Below are 16,051 nucleotides of genomic sequence, written 5' to 3'. Positions count from 1 at the left end.
AATTGAAACTTTGACTGTTATTCCAGAAGAGGTATGTTTTTTTTTTACATTTTTATGTTATTTTCATTAACTAAATCTCTCAGATTTCTTTTCATTTATTTAGATTTTAAAAAAATCCTAGATTGATTTAAATAATCACCTAGGTATTCTAAGTCCCCAGAAAAACTGCTATATCCTTTGGTTAATCTACAAGAAAGGAGTGATTGAAGTAGTCCTTGTATATTTTTAATTCATAAACAGAACATAATAATTGATAAATCCAACAAAACAGCCAGAACAGTTTTTTTTTTGCAAAACACATCTGCAGTTATGGTTGTGTAGTCAAGAAGTTTTACTTCACAATCAAATGATGCTTGGTTTGATCCTATTGCACCGTATTCTGAATATGCATTTTCTTCTATATCCTCAGGTTACATGAAGCTTTGTAACTGAATCTAAATAGATGAAACTGCATAGAAGCCCATTCAGTTCTTAAATAGTAGGCATAATCTGTTGACCTGTTTAATACCACCAGTTGACCCTTTGACTCCTTTTGTAGAGTCCACTCATTTGCAAGCATCCAGACTAGGTCTCTAGTCTGAGTATAACCCATAGTTTCTTCCTCCTTTTGCCTGGCTATCTTCACCTCTGAATAGAGCATAAAAAAAGGACATAATGAACAAGGAAATAGTTTTATTTAATATGAAATATAAATAAAACTTATAATATAGTAATGTATGAGTCACGTCATCATTGTCATCATCATCATATATCTGTTTTCCATGCTGACATGAGTTGGACAGCTTGACAAGAGCTGGCTTCCCAAAGAGCTGCACCAAGCTCCAATTGTCTGTTTTGGCATGGTTTCTATGGCTGGATGCCCTTCCTAGTGCCAACCACTATCCAATGTTCTGGGTGCTTTTGAAGTGGCACCAACATGGATGCCTTATATATGGCACTTGTACAGGTGCTTTTTATGTGGCATCAGCACCCTTGAGCTCACATAACAAGGACCTCTTGGTAAATGAGGTTGTGGTAGATCTGCAAGGGAAACAATAAAGTTACATTGCAATTGACATATGGCTTCATACTTCAAAATTTAAAGTGTGTTTAAGTGAAAAAAAAAGTGGTGGTGGGGGATACAAAATGAAAGATTTATATTTTTCATCTAACCATTACTGTAACAGAACCTGTTATCTCAAACTTGCAACAATTTTTATACCAAATTTATATAAACCTGTATCATCTGTTCCACATATTATGCCTTATGAAAAGAGTTTTTTCATAGAAACAACATGAAGATCAATTTTACTTGCATAATAAGGAAGCATTATATATAAAAATACAATAACAAAGTACTAAAACCTCAGAACCTAAATGTAACTAAAAATTGAATATTTCCTTACTTTTACACTAAACACATTTCTCCAATTCCTTTTTCCTTCATAACTACATCACTATGGAACTCTTCTTGCTTGCATTTCACCACCATCAATTTATCTATTTGTAATTTGATGATAATATTAATTATGATTAAAATCTTTAAATTACCTGTACTCAGGCTAAATTTTAAAAATGTTATGGGCTAATAAATAAAAGCTAATGAGCAAAAAGCACTTTTAATTTTTAATGACAGTTTTTGAAGGAAACTGATCAAAGATGTGAATTCTGACAATATACTTGTTATAAATAACATATAATTCAAATTACTCAGTTATCTGATATATCCAATTGACAGAATACAAATTTGAATGTTTGTGTCATCTTCATATTATGTTTTTTCTATTTTCTTTCTTAACACAAATTCTATTATGTTCTATTAGTTTTTTAGTGTTTATCTCCCGCAATACAGAAAAGGAGTTGTAAAGAACTATCTCAGCAATGAACTTAAGGATGGTAAGATTTTAAATTTATATGAAAAGTTTATCAACCTAAAGCAAGAGTGAATTGAGTGTGTTCCATTTGATGTAGATTATTAAGCTATGAGAAATATTGGTTTCAAATTTTGGTGCGAAGTCAGCTACCTCTAAGGGAGTGGGTTGGTCAATTAAAATCCCGAAATGATGAAAGGTAGAGATGACCTTGGTGGAATTTGAACTCAGAACATAAAGACAGATGAAATGCTGCTAAAAATTTGCCTGGCATGCTAATGATTCTGCCTGCTCATCGCCTTGAGCTATGAGAAATATTGAATACGATTGAATTAAAGCACTAACTAGGCTTTGACAGATATTTGCATACATGAGACTAGGTATCTGCATGTAATAAGAATGGACAGTGCACATCAGATGAAAAAGTGAAATGACTTGACAGTGGAAGGTTCTCTCTACTAGAGGTAGATCCTAGAAAACTTAGAAAGTGTTAGGTCTCATAGAAGAGACTATTTAGGTTTGAGACGCAACTAGAAAGGTTGTATTACACATTCACGTGACCCAGGATTTAAATCAATGATAGGAGAAAATGCATGCTATACATGAATGAATGCAGTTACAGAAGTTTTTTCTTTGCACCTTTGAAACTTTCATTTTCATAACAACAGTATTTATGCAAACATAGTGCGCACATAATGTAATGACTTCATTAAATGTTTATGTTCTTTTATCATCATTATATATGAGAAAGTAATTTAGAACTATAGATATCAAATCTATTTAGAAATTCTTAAAGGGGAACACTATCTTTTTCTGCTATATGGCTGAAAACATGGTCATAAGTTCAAATTTTATTATAATACAGACAAAGAGTTAGATTTGCTTGAATTACCTCAACTGAAGACCTAATCTTATTTAATAATTATGTAGTTAGCAGTATCAGCTATGAAAAAAAAAGCATTCCAATAAAGGATAATGCTGATACAGAAAAATTTATGTAACAAGTGAAGATTTTCTTTATTTCATCTTTATGATAAAATATATTTTTTTTTTTCCTTTTTGAATATAACTTAAAGAAAAATAGTTTATGAAAAAGAAAAGAGAACAGTAAAGATATAGAGTTGAAATAGTTGTTGGGGCCTTGGGCAAGTGTCTTCTAATATAGCTGCAAGTCAATTAATGCCTTGTGAGTAAATTCGGTAGACAGAAACTATACAAAGTCGAATGAAAACTCTTTCACTTGAAAAACAAGTAATGGTTAGCAATATAAAGGATATCCAACTGTAAAACAATACCTCAGTAATATGTATTCACCTAACTCATGCTAAGATGGAAAAATGGACATAAAACAAACCAATGAATTACATTTTATGAACTGAATTTCTTTTTATTTAGAATATAACATTGTTTCCTCTCTACAGTAATTACATTACTTGAAAATTTAATGGCTTCTTCTCCAACTAATATGAAACTGGAAACTCTGAAATGTATTAATAGTTGGGCAGAATTTGGAATTCCACTTCATGAAGGAGAGGAGCTCATTGTACATCTATTTAAGATGATGCAGAATAGCGACCTGTTTGAAACAGCTGCTGATGTTTTGTGTGCCATCTTAGCACATCCAGATTCCCACAGGTAAGTTTTCTTTGAAGTTGATTAGCTAATAGAAGAAAAAAAATTAATTTAGACCAAGTAGTTATTAAGAGCTTCAATTATTTCACAGTTATACTGACTTAGGATACAGTATTGACTTATAAAGCATTTAATGTACTTCATAGTATGTTATGGTTGCATAACAAAATACAGTGTTCCTACAAGTAATTGAAGAGGAGACCCCCTTTAGTCATGAATGACCATGGGATTGCATCTAGAAAGTTACCCTCCGAGGCACAAGTCAGGGCAAGATTGTTTGTGGAAGGCTAGCAGTCGCCCATGCATACCAGCCTCCCTTCTCCACACCACTGATGTTATCCAAGGGAAAGGCAAAGGCCGATACAGCTTAGCACCAGTGATGTCACAACTCATTTCTACAGCTGAGTTAACTGGAGCAACATGAAATAAAGTGTCTTGCTCAAGAACACAACACATGACCCGGTCCAGGAATCGAACTCGCAACCTCACAATCGTAAGTTTGATGCTCTAACCACTGAGCCATGCACCTTACAAGTAATTAATATGTACATAACAGTGCACTGTGTACATAGCAATACTTGACAGGACATAATTATATAGGTACAGTTATGGTTGTGCAGTATAAGAAATTTGCTTTGCAACCATGTAGTTTTGATCCCATTGTATTATACTTTGTGCAAATGTCTTCTACTTTAGCCTTAGGTAGACTAAAATGTGAGTGAAATGTGATTGACGGCAAAGTTTTGTATATTGCACTTACCAAAAGATGTTAAATGCAACATCTCAACCCTTGAGTCATTTCTGTTTCATTACAGCTAAGTAAAGATATGTATACACTTATTGAGTTCTATTTTTCCTGTTTGTTCCAAGAAACGTGTGTGTGTATTTGTCCCTTCATGTCTTCATATTTAATCATGCTTGGGCTATGATAACATTTCTATCCTCCATGAACAAAAACTGCTGCAGCTCAGTGATTTGATGTGTGATGACAGAATAAAATACCTTAATTGAAAACAAATAAGGGTTGGCATCAGAAGGTGCATCTGTCCATTGGATAGTCTCAGGATGTCACATCCCACCCATATCTGCACAGAGAAGCAGACATGTGATGATGATTCTTTTACTTGTTTCAGTCATTTGACTGCGGCCATGCTGGAGCACCGCCTTTAGTCAAACAAAGTGGTCCCAACTCTTATTAGTTGTAAGCCTATTACTTATTCTATCAGTCTCTTTTGCCGAACCGCTACATTACGGGGATGTAAACACACCAACATCAGTTGTCAAGCGATGGTGGGAGGACAAACACAGGCACACAAACATACACACACATACACAAACATACACACACACACACATATACATATATATATATATATATATATATATATATGATGGGCTTCTTTCAGTTTCCATCTATCAAATCCACTCACAAGGCTTTGGTCGACCCGAGGTTATAGTAGAAGACACTTGCCCAAGATGCCATGCAGTGGGACTGAAACCGGAACCATGTGTTTGGTAAACAAGCTACTTACCACACAGCCACTCCTGATACTATGTATGCTATAAATCTGTCAGGTTTCTTAATATAAACATGTTTGAAGGTTGTATTACCTGTAAAACAATTTGTGTGTAAATGTTAGTTGTACATATAGATGTGTGTGCAGGTAGTGTGTGTGTAGTACTCTTGGGTTAATAGCGCTTGATAGTCATTGAAATATTGAATGGTCTTCTGTGTGTATATATATATATATGCATATGAATTACATGTTTATATATATCTGTATTTCAGATTTCCTTACACTGTACAGAAATTATTGCCCCATGTTATACAGCTACAGCCTGTTCTAAAGAGAGCCATTGATGAAAAAAATATTGTAAGTTATTGTTTGAGATTTTCTATAAATGGTGGTAAATTTGTTGGAAACTAAACCTAGAAGATTGAAGTATTGAAAGAAGAAAAGAATGAAGAGCGCCACTGTGAAAGGTTGCTAAATGAAGAGAATGAATGGGAGAAAGAGAGTCTGCTGAATGTCGATCCAACAGAGGGACCAGCTATCCGAATTGACAGTACCTTGGTAGATAAAGCAATTAAGGCAGGGAAAGCCCCCAGTCCATCAGGAATCACTGCAGAGATGCTTAAAATATCTGGCAGTGTTGGCTATAGTCTAGTCACCTGTATAGTCAATCAGGTGATACATGAAGGAGTCATACCCAATGACTGGTGTAGCAGCACCATAATCAACCGCTACAAAGGTAAAGGTGATGCATTAGATACGAATAATTACAGAGGTATCAAGTTGTTGGATCAGGTAACGAAAGTCACAGAGAGGGTCATAGCCCAACTAATTAGGGAGAGAATCAGTCCAGACGCGATGCAGTTTGGGTTTGTGCCAGAGAAAAGCACCACTGATGCTGTATTTCTGGTAAGACAGCTGCAGGAGAAATACCTGGCCAAAGATAAACCTCTGTATCTGGCCTTCATTGACATGGAGAAAGCCTTTGACAGGGTCCCCCGATCCTTTCTCTGATGGACAGTGCGGAAAATAGGGATAGAAGAGTGGTTAGTGAGAGCAGTACAAGCCATGTACAGGGATGCTGTCAGTAAGGTGATGGTTGGCAACAAGTACAGTGAAGAATTCCGTGTAGGGGTCCACCAAGGATCAGTCCTCAGCTCCCTCTTATTTGTCATAGTCCTCCTGGCAATAACAGAGGAATTCAAGACTGGATGCCCCTGGGGGCTTCTCTATACTGATGACCTTGCTCTAATAGCTGTGTCACTATCAGAACTAGAGAAGTTTCAGGTGTGGAAGCAAGGTCAAGAATTGAAGGGCTTTAGAGTCAACCTAGCAAAAACCAAAGTCTTAATAAGTAGGAAGGCAGACAAACCACGAATCCTTTCAGGTAGGTGATCCTGCTTAATTTGTAGAAAAGGTGTAGGTAGAAACTCCATAAGATGTACCCAGTGTAAGCTATGGACACATAAGAGGTGCAGCAATATCAAAGGAAGGCTAACCAGCCCCCTTGCCCTGACTGGCTTCTGTGCTGATGGCATGTAAAAAGCACCATCCGAACGTGGTCAATGCCAACACCGCCTTGACTGGCTCCTGTGTTGGTAGCACATAAAAAGCACCATCCGATTGTGGTTGATGCCAGCCCTCTCTGGTCCCTGTGCCAGTGGCACGTAAAAAGCACCTACTACACTTTGAGAGTGGTTGGCATTAGGAAGGGCATCCAGCTGTAGCAACATTGCCAGATCAGACTGGTGCCTGGTGCAGCTTCCTTTCTTTGCAGACCCCAGTCGAACCGTCCAACTCGTGCCAGCATGGAAAACGGACATTAAACAATGATGATGATGATGATTAATAATTTGCATTTACATTCATTTAGTATTGGATTTTTATTTTAATCCTTTTGATACCCATTTGAGATCATCCCTGTTTCTATGATACAAACTTTCTGTTTTAAAGTAATCTGTTAAGAAAACCTTCTGTCAAAATTTCGGGTTCATTTATTTTCCAAACTTCAACTTAACCCATTACCTCCCATAATTCTGTTAACTGGAATTTTTTTTATGAAACTTTGATTTCTAGCATAAAACAGCTTTAGAAACATGCTGGAATGATCAAAATAACATTTCAAAATAACATTTTAAATAGAAATAAGCGAGATATTGGGTGAAAAATTAGCAAACCTCATTTGAATATCAGAGAAATATACCTAGTAGATATAGCCAAATGGTTAGATATCTGTAAATATTGACAGATAATTACGAAATTTGTAATGTTTAAGTGATCTCATATGAGATCACTGGTAAGTATATTATTTATGAATTGTTAATTGAATCTATTGGCAAATGGTAGAATTTGTAGAATGCTAGAAAAAGTTCTTTGTTGTATTTGGTTCTATTCAAATCTTGATATAGTCAGTTTTCCTTTCCATCCTTCATGATAAAATAAGTGCCAGTGTTGTACTGGCCATTGATCTAAGTTAGTAATACCTTCCCACCAAAAATGTTTAGTCTTTTGCCTTTGTTAGAAATTACCATTTTGTAACTTGTAGGTTTTTTATCTTTTAGGAAGTCTGTAGCATAATCTGTCGACTTGTGGTGTCCATTGCTGAAACTCATTCCAAGTTATTAATTAATTCTTTCCCTAATGGAGATGATATACAGAAACAAAATTCTTTGAATCTCATGTATATGGTAATGGTATGTTTTCAAAATTTTTAACTTTTCAACATTGGTGATAGGTGTGTTTATTTTTCTGTCTTACATGTAAAATGTATCAAAGAATTTATGATGTTCATTAATGCAAGATTACACAAAGATATTTATACAAGTAATAGGTGCAGGCATGGCTGGTTGGTTGAAAAACTTACTTCCCAAACATGTGATCTCGGGTTCAGTCCCACTATGTAGCACCTTGGGCATATGTCTTTACTATCGCCCCAGGTCAAATAAAGCTTTGTCAATGGATTTGGTAGATGGAAACTGAAAGAAGCTCATCATGTGTGTATATTTATATGTGTGTGTACTCTTGTCTTGATATCATGTGATGGTTGTATATGAGTATTGCTATCATACAGGCAACACTGTTCATTTCTAGTCTTCTGTGGAAAACATGTCTGGCCATGGGAAAACATTACTTTGCTTGGAAACAGGTGAGGGTTGCTGGCAGGAACGGCATCTGGCTATAGAAAATCTGCCTCAACAGATTCTGTCTGACTTATGCAAGCACAGGAAAGTGGATGTTAAATGGTGATGATTGTGATTAGGAATGTCAAAATGTAGCAATGTCTAACTTCACTTTTCAATGATGGCAAACAAGCTGAGGAAGTGTAGAGTCATAAGGTCCCTTTTGTTGTATTTCACTGATGATTTATTGACCTCTCTAGTGCTGGTGTCAGTGAGAAAATGCACACAATACACTCAGTAAAATGGTTGATGGTAAGAAGAGCATTCAAAGTGAGCTTAAATTCCATGTATGAGTATTAGTCAGTGATAGTAGTAGATCTAAATAAGAATTAACTCAGAATATGATAACCTGTTCAATCCATGCCAGCATGGAAAGCAGACATAAAATGATGATGCTGCTGATGATAAGGTGTTGGTGTCTGTGGAAGCATCATCATCATCATCATCTAATCATTAGTATTCCATAAGTTTGTTTATATTTTGCATATGTGTTTTTTTCTTTATTAGGCTTGCACTGGTTTGCCTGGCTATTACCCTGTTGATGAAACTTGTAGTGAGCTGACCTTCACATTTTGGTATGCTATCCAGGTATGATTGTCATGTATTTCTCTCTTGAATTTCAGCAAATTAAATTTGAAATCTATTCCTCTATCTGTTTTTATTGAAATTCTTAGTTTAAACATTCTGGTAATTTTCTCTGTAAAACATTTAAGTTTATTCAAATAAAACACAAGTCCCTTTCACACAAAATTTTAATATTTTTTGAAGTTTTAGTACTATAATCTAATGACCTATGTTTCCTCCAGCATACAGTAGTTGTTTTTAACACCAGGTTTGTTCTTACCAAATAGTCATTTGACCAAAAGTATTCAAGCTTTCACCATACTGTCTTTTTCTGTGTCAGGGATTTCACTGACTGGTGTTACCTTTACTTAAGACAGTAGGGTATGATTTGAGGGAGGTTTGGCTGCTATTTCTTGCAGTTTGAGTGTCTGTAGAAACTCCATCCTTGTATTATAATAATATAATAATGAACTTAATATTTACAGTTCTCAGGTGTGCTATAACTCACCAGAAAAAGTAACTAAAACTGCATGAACAGTACATAGAGTATGCACAGGAAGTGAACAGTGAATAAGTTTTTAAAAGAAAAAGACAGGCGTGGGATGCATTGGGTGTACTCTTGGCAAATTTCAGGAAACATGGAAGTTTCAAAGGAATAGCTAAAAAAAATGTAGGTAGTTTATTCCATGCTTCAGCAATTCTGAGCATGAAAAAATGTTTCCGAAAGTCATGGGTGCTGTGAAGTTATGATTAATAATCAGTTTGTGTGGAATATGTAAAACGTGTGATACTAATTAAAAAAACTATAATGGAAGAAAAATCAAATGCTTTTGTTTCTTTAATTCTTCTGAGGTTTTTTTATTTTTATAGATCATCTTTTCATTATTCAAAAAGTTTCTTAGTATTTTTATAAACTACCTAAAAGTGTTCAGTAATTTTTTTTTAGGATGAGCTAGTTGAGCTTGGTTCTGATGCTGATCCACAGTTGATGCCAATTTTTCGAGAAATATATTGCAAATTGGTTGAAGTGTTACTAACAAAAGTGCAGTATCCACCTGACCAGGAGTACAATTCTTGGTCAACAGGTAAGCTGTTTATTATCTTTAAGATTGAGGAGGGTGAAAAATAATGAGTTTTGGTACCTGCTTTTATATGCATCTCATTTAGTTTCTTTTAGCAATTAGACATTTGTTTCGTTATTTCGTTAGCTAAAAATAATTAATGCAATACTAAGTGCTAACTTAGTATATTTTAACAGATCTTCCAGATTTTCGTTATTGGTGTTACATTTTATAAAACATTATAAATCTTTAGCTTTCTAAATTTTGATGTTTATATATATGTTGCTACATTTAGTTAATAGTAGATGTTTTAAACATTTGAATGAGAAATATTTCGATTTGAAATAATGTACTGAGGTTGATAAAAGCTCTAGAATTATTGTTGTTTTTTAAACGTGTTTGTATCTGCACCATTATTGGTTTAATGTGCATTTTTATGATTTTTGTTGTTTGTTTTTATGCTATATGATGTTTCCATATCTGAACAATATTTTTATTCAATTGCTATTTAAACAATTATTGAGGTAAAATAATGGAATTCTTTTATATTATCACTTTACATTTCATTGAAAATAAATTCTTAAAGTGCCTGATTAAGCTGTCTCAAAATGTTAATTTAATTAAATGATTTCAGTTTTCTTTTTCTAAAACTTTATTTTCTACTTCAAAAATTAAACCTCTGCAATAAAGAAAACTCTGTTTTAGTGTATGTGAATAAATATAATTTCTAGAGCCTTTTATCCTCAGTTCACATTAAATTTAAAAAAAAAAAAAAAAAAAAAAAAGGGAGCAATTTTTTCAAAAAGAAAATTGCTACACTGTGCTATGCAATAACTTAGAATTAATTTGCAGAAAACAGAATCTTAAATTAGTGAAATTTTATGATAATTTATCTTGAAAGTTTGATGACAAAAACTCACTAAACTTTAGCATTCATACTTGTAAAAATAAATTATTAATGAATTGTAAAAGAGACTAACTTATATAATGTATATTTTGTATAAAGAACATTAGTCTTGATGTTTTATATTGAATTCATAGAAATTATTATAAATTAGTTCTTAATAAACTTTATTTATATTTTAGAATTTACATTTATGTTTGGTATTTATTGTTGTACATTCTATCCATTGTAGAACAAAAAGAACAGTTCAGGTGCTATCGACATGACATTGGAGATACTATGGTAATTTGAATTATTTAAAGCTGTACTAAAAAAATAGGATATGAAAATAGTGTTGTTTATTGTTTTTTATCTCACAAAAATGTCCAGTATTTTACATAACTCTGTGAAAATTAATTAAATTCCTTTTACAAGTAAATGTTGATTTTGTAACTTCTTAGAATACATAAGTCTAATATAAAAACCTTCTTTGAGATGAGTTTATTTATCATTACACTACAACTAATTTTTAGACATTTAGTAAAGAAAGCAGTTTTTAACTAGATTATTATCTTTATTTCCACTTCTGTTGATTTACAATGTTTTTCATTTTGCCATGATCCTCATTAATTTTTTTAATTTCAACAATTTTTTATGTTATTGTAGCAACGTGTTTTAAAAGAATTCAGTTATATTATTTATGTACAGAATATGTATTATGGGAATACATATAAAAGTATTAAAAGAGTAAATTATATATGTATGTATATATATATATATATATATATATATATATATATATATATATATATATATATGTGTGTGTGTGTGTGTATGTATATATATTGTATGTGTAGGAATGCTTAAATAATGGCTGCATTTCCTATTATATATTACACAAACCTAAAACATATATCAAATAATTTCAAAATATCTTTATTTGGTTTGACTTCATTATTACAACTATGTGTGTGTGCACACATGTGTTTGTATGTATGTTTTCTCCATCTCTAAACATATCCCCCCTCACACTCTTATGGGACACCCTATCCTTACCCTCTGTACTACTTATACCCACTCCCCAATGTTCACTGTGGGTACGCCCCAATACATTTCCAACACCATCTATTTCTCTCTGTAACTCTATCCCTATTTTCTTGTTCTACAAGGGTAGCCAAGTATCTCTTCTTTAGTAAGACATCTATCCTTGTCCCTCTATGATACTCTAATCTAGGGGTTGGTGAACCAGGGTGAATTACCCCAAGTGGGGTAAAAATGAAATTCTTGGGGGTAATGAGGACTCATTAGACATAAATAAAATTACATAAAAAACATGTTCCTTGTTGTGACAGGAATTTTCCTTCTGGTAATATTGCAACTGTCCAATGTAATGGATGTGTAAATAGATTCAATAAACCTTTTGAATTCAAAGAATCTATGATTTTCTTCCTTTTAAATCAAGGGAATAATGTTGACCCCTGCTCCAATCTCTGCTCTGACACACAGCCACTTCCCACAGTTCCACTCTCTCTCTCAATTAAGTCGTCTTTTGTCTTACAAGCTACTTGGCAACCCTCCTGGTATTGGTACCATGTAAAAAGCACCCATGCTGGTGCTATGTAACAAGCAGCCTGTACACTCTGTAAAAAGGTTGACATTAGGAAAGCATCCAGCCATAGAAACCATGCCAAAACAGACAAAACCTGGTGCCAGTGCTTGTCAATCCATCCAACCCATGCCAGCATGGAAAACAGGCGTTAAATGATGATGTTGATGATGGTGGCGGCGGTGGTGGTGGTGGTGGTGGTGGTGGTGGTGGTGGTGGTGGTGTGTGTGTGTGTATATTATGATCACATCAGCTTTTCCATGCTGTTATGGATTGGATGAACCAATTTTGACATAGCATTTCTCCTCTTGTCATAATCCTTTGTCACCTTTGTAAGGTTTGGCATCTTGAGATCAACTCTTGCTTCTTTTGCCTATGTCTATTAGTCTTCTGTTTCCCAGGCCCTTTTTCATACTTCATATTCATGCCATTATAGTCTTCTTTCTTTTCCACTCCAGCAAATGCTTCAAATGCTCAGTTTTCTTCTCAATACACTTGTACTCTGTTATTCATGCAAGCTGACATAACAAATCTAGCTGTACATACCATTTTGTTTCTTTCCATCCTTTGAAAGGGTGATGAATATCTTCCACATTCATCATCAATGTCTAGTTACTATAATATATTACACTTCATACATAAGCATTACAGTCTGCTTTTCATTCAAATAATGAAGTCCTTTATTCTCAGCAGAGGCAATAATTAGTGGACTCTTTCCACTTTCCCTTACTTTGGCTACTACGCTTTTACAATACCCACCTCTACTGTTGATTAAGCCACCTAAGTAGCAGGAGCTATCAACTTACTTCTAACAAATCTTTTAGGAAATTAAGAGACTTAATTTCTTGGATGCTCTTACTGCTAGCTACTATTGCTACATATGAAATGTTGCTTTATCATCCTACTTGAGATCTCACTCACTTTCCCTGTATTGTTTCTGTGCTGTATACTCAGTACAGAGTTGTTGCTCTCTCTATGCATATCAAGCATTACCATTTCTCAATTACTAGTAATGGTCTGTTTTCTTACTAAGTAAAACTTTTGTCTTTGCTAAAGTGGTATTAGACTCCTAGACTGAAAGCTCTTCTTACATGTCAGGAACATTTCTTATGAATCTTCAACTGCTATGAGAACTAGCATGCAAGAGTTTCTGTAGACAACCTGTCTTAAATTTCTCTATTATAGCCTAAGGAACTATAATAAACAGGAGACTAAAGTTTCTTTATCAAAAAGAGGGCATGGGTGGTTCCCTACCAAGGCACAAATTCAAAATCTATCTCATTCCAGTTCTCTTCTGTATTAGCTTTGTCTAACTCCCTCTTCACTTTCATGACTTGGTCCTTTACTTTAATATCTGTAATTTCTAAAGTATTTCCTCTGCCTTGTGCTGCTACTCCAATTATCGAGGATACCACGTCACTGCAGTGCCTAATTAATTATGCAAGTAATCTGTGGAACCAGATATTTTCAGAACCTTGATGACAAATCCTGATAGTCCACCTGGTTTTTTCTTTTGTTTTGCCTTTTTGACTATACAGTAGTCAACCTCTATAATGGGCCCTCTGTTGGTCCACTTAAAGAAATTCAACTTTTACCCAAAAATTCTCCTCATTCTTCAGCTGCACATAGACGCATTTCATGCCTTTTTCTTCTCAGTACCAGCCAGGGCAAGTATGTTGCTTCCATTTCATATGCACTTTATGCCAGCAACATTCAGATTTACCTTGACACTTTGTCTAGCAATCCAAGTATATATACAAGCATACATATGTACAGTCTGTGTGGTGTAGAATTCTAAAACAAATGTTCGAGTTCTTCAGATATATTGCTTATTAATAATTAAATACTTACAATTTAGAACTTATAGTTTTTCAAGTTTTGAGTTTGCACTATCAGATTGCACTATAGACACTGTAAAATACTGAATTTTAAATCAACAATAAATAATGATAATAAAGAAAGAAATGACAATAATTTATCTCATCTACTGTTAATTGGTATATAATTATATATTTATCATTGCTTTTTTCTTCCAGATGTATTCTTTTACAATATTAAAAGATTTTATCTTGCCTTATTTATGGTCTGTATTGAACAATTCTGCTCAAGCTACTCATGATGTACAATGGCAGGTAATTACTTATTTTACCTTTACATTTAAATTAGACATTATCTACTTTTGTTAGTGTCAAGAAAAATAATCTTTCTACTAATCATCATAGGTTTTTTTGGTGTCTCATTTTGCCAAACTGACAATCTTGTGCCATTTCCTCCATAACACCCAGCATCCTGATATCTAACCTTACCACTTTTTCTCACATCCTTCTTGGCCTTACTCTGCCACCATTACTTTCCACACTCAGTACAAGTTAACTTTTTAACTCAGCACTCACTTTTGGACTTTTGTATTCCATGTCCGTAGCATCACTGTCTTCTTTTCTACATACATTAGTTGATGATCTGAATAACTGACAGTTTTTTCTGATCACATGTGCTCCAGATTTTACTCAAGGTAATAAGGCATGCATAATGAATCCTTTAGAGAATACTTATTTTGTTTGCCATATTCTAATATTTAAAGATTGTTTAGTCAGGATATTTTGTGAAATGAATGATTCTGTAAATTTAAATGTAGCCTACAGTTTACACTCTCTCACTGTTCCATCATTAAATTATAATTCACATTACTATTGCGTTATGTGTTGTATTATAATATCATAATGCTGCATGAATATTTAATGAATATATAAGGTGGTGAGCTGGCAGAACCATTAGCTTACTGGGCAAAATGCTTAGTGGCATTTTGTCTATTCTTATGTTCTGAGTTGAAATTCTGCTGGGGTCAACTTTGCCTTTCATCCTTTCGGAGTTGATAAAATAAGTACCAGTTGAGTACTAGGGTCAGTATAACTGACTTACCCAACCACCCGAAATTGCTGGCTTTGTGCCAAAGTTTGAAACCAATATTTTATGAGTATGTTATCTCAAGTTTCATACATTCTAAATTTGATTCTACTTTCAGGTGTTTGAAGGAATTTTTTTCATCTACAGTGCCATTGCTGAAAGAGTTGAATTGAGTGAGAAAACTTATTTGCCTGCGTTATTGAACTTTCTACCACAGTTAACTTTTCACCATCCAACACTTATATCAACCACATTAGCAATGATTGGTAAGTGATACTTGTAATAGAGGATAAACATTAACAAAAGTAATAAATATGAACTTCATATAAACTTCATTATTATCTATGTTTTATGTTCTAATACATGAATAGTTCCACACATTTAAAGGAAGAACATCAGTAAAAATAGTAAAATAGGAAATTAATCACACAATATGTTCTGTAACTGAAAGTAGAATTTCAAAGATTTTTTATTATGGAGTAGTTTTGGTGAAGCATTGTGTGGTGTAACTTTAACCCTTTCATTACTAACCCGGCTGTAGCCGGCCAAAAAAATTTTTGGTTCATAAGACTAACCCGGCCGTAGCCGGCCGAGCGTACCCATTGTTATTTAAATGTATATTTGAACCCAAATCTCGTTAGTATATTCGTTAAAACACCTGATTTCACTTTGCAAACAGTTGAGTTATTGTCTCCCACATTGTTTGGCGTGATATTTGAACTCAGTGAATTTTGGAAGATTTTTTTCCACATTTTTGCGGCGTTAATTTTTTTCAACTTTGAAGATGGAGAGGAGTTTCATGCTATCAAGCAGTGATTCCGAATTTGAAGGTTTTTCAACAGAAAATATGGAGATATC

General features: G+C 33.9%; 1 protein-coding gene across 1 annotated transcript in view; it reads left to right on the top strand.

Moving 5' to 3' along the window:
- Positions 1-16,051, top strand: part of LOC106874703 (importin-13) — a 57,904-nt gene that overhangs the window by 13,531 nt on the left and 28,322 nt on the right. Inside the window, exons 7-16 of the mRNA XM_014922514.2 lie at positions 2-31; positions 1,803-1,875; positions 3,272-3,485; positions 5,272-5,356; positions 7,558-7,689; positions 8,683-8,763; positions 9,686-9,824; positions 10,937-10,986; positions 14,326-14,421; positions 15,312-15,459. Of these exons, the coding sequence (XP_014778000.1) occupies positions 2-31; positions 1,803-1,875; positions 3,272-3,485; positions 5,272-5,356; positions 7,558-7,689; positions 8,683-8,763; positions 9,686-9,824; positions 10,937-10,986; positions 14,326-14,421; positions 15,312-15,459 (1,048 nt within the window). The remainder of the gene's footprint in view (position 1; positions 32-1,802; positions 1,876-3,271; positions 3,486-5,271; positions 5,357-7,557; positions 7,690-8,682; positions 8,764-9,685; positions 9,825-10,936; positions 10,987-14,325; positions 14,422-15,311; positions 15,460-16,051) is intronic.

Source organism: Octopus bimaculoides, chromosome 4, assembly GCF_001194135.2.
Source record: "Octopus bimaculoides isolate UCB-OBI-ISO-001 chromosome 4, ASM119413v2, whole genome shotgun sequence".
NCBI classification, from domain to species: domain Eukaryota; kingdom Metazoa; phylum Mollusca; class Cephalopoda; order Octopoda; family Octopodidae; genus Octopus; species Octopus bimaculoides.
Note: the sequence above shows the minus strand (reverse complement) of the source record. Positions and strands in the feature narration are given on the sequence as shown.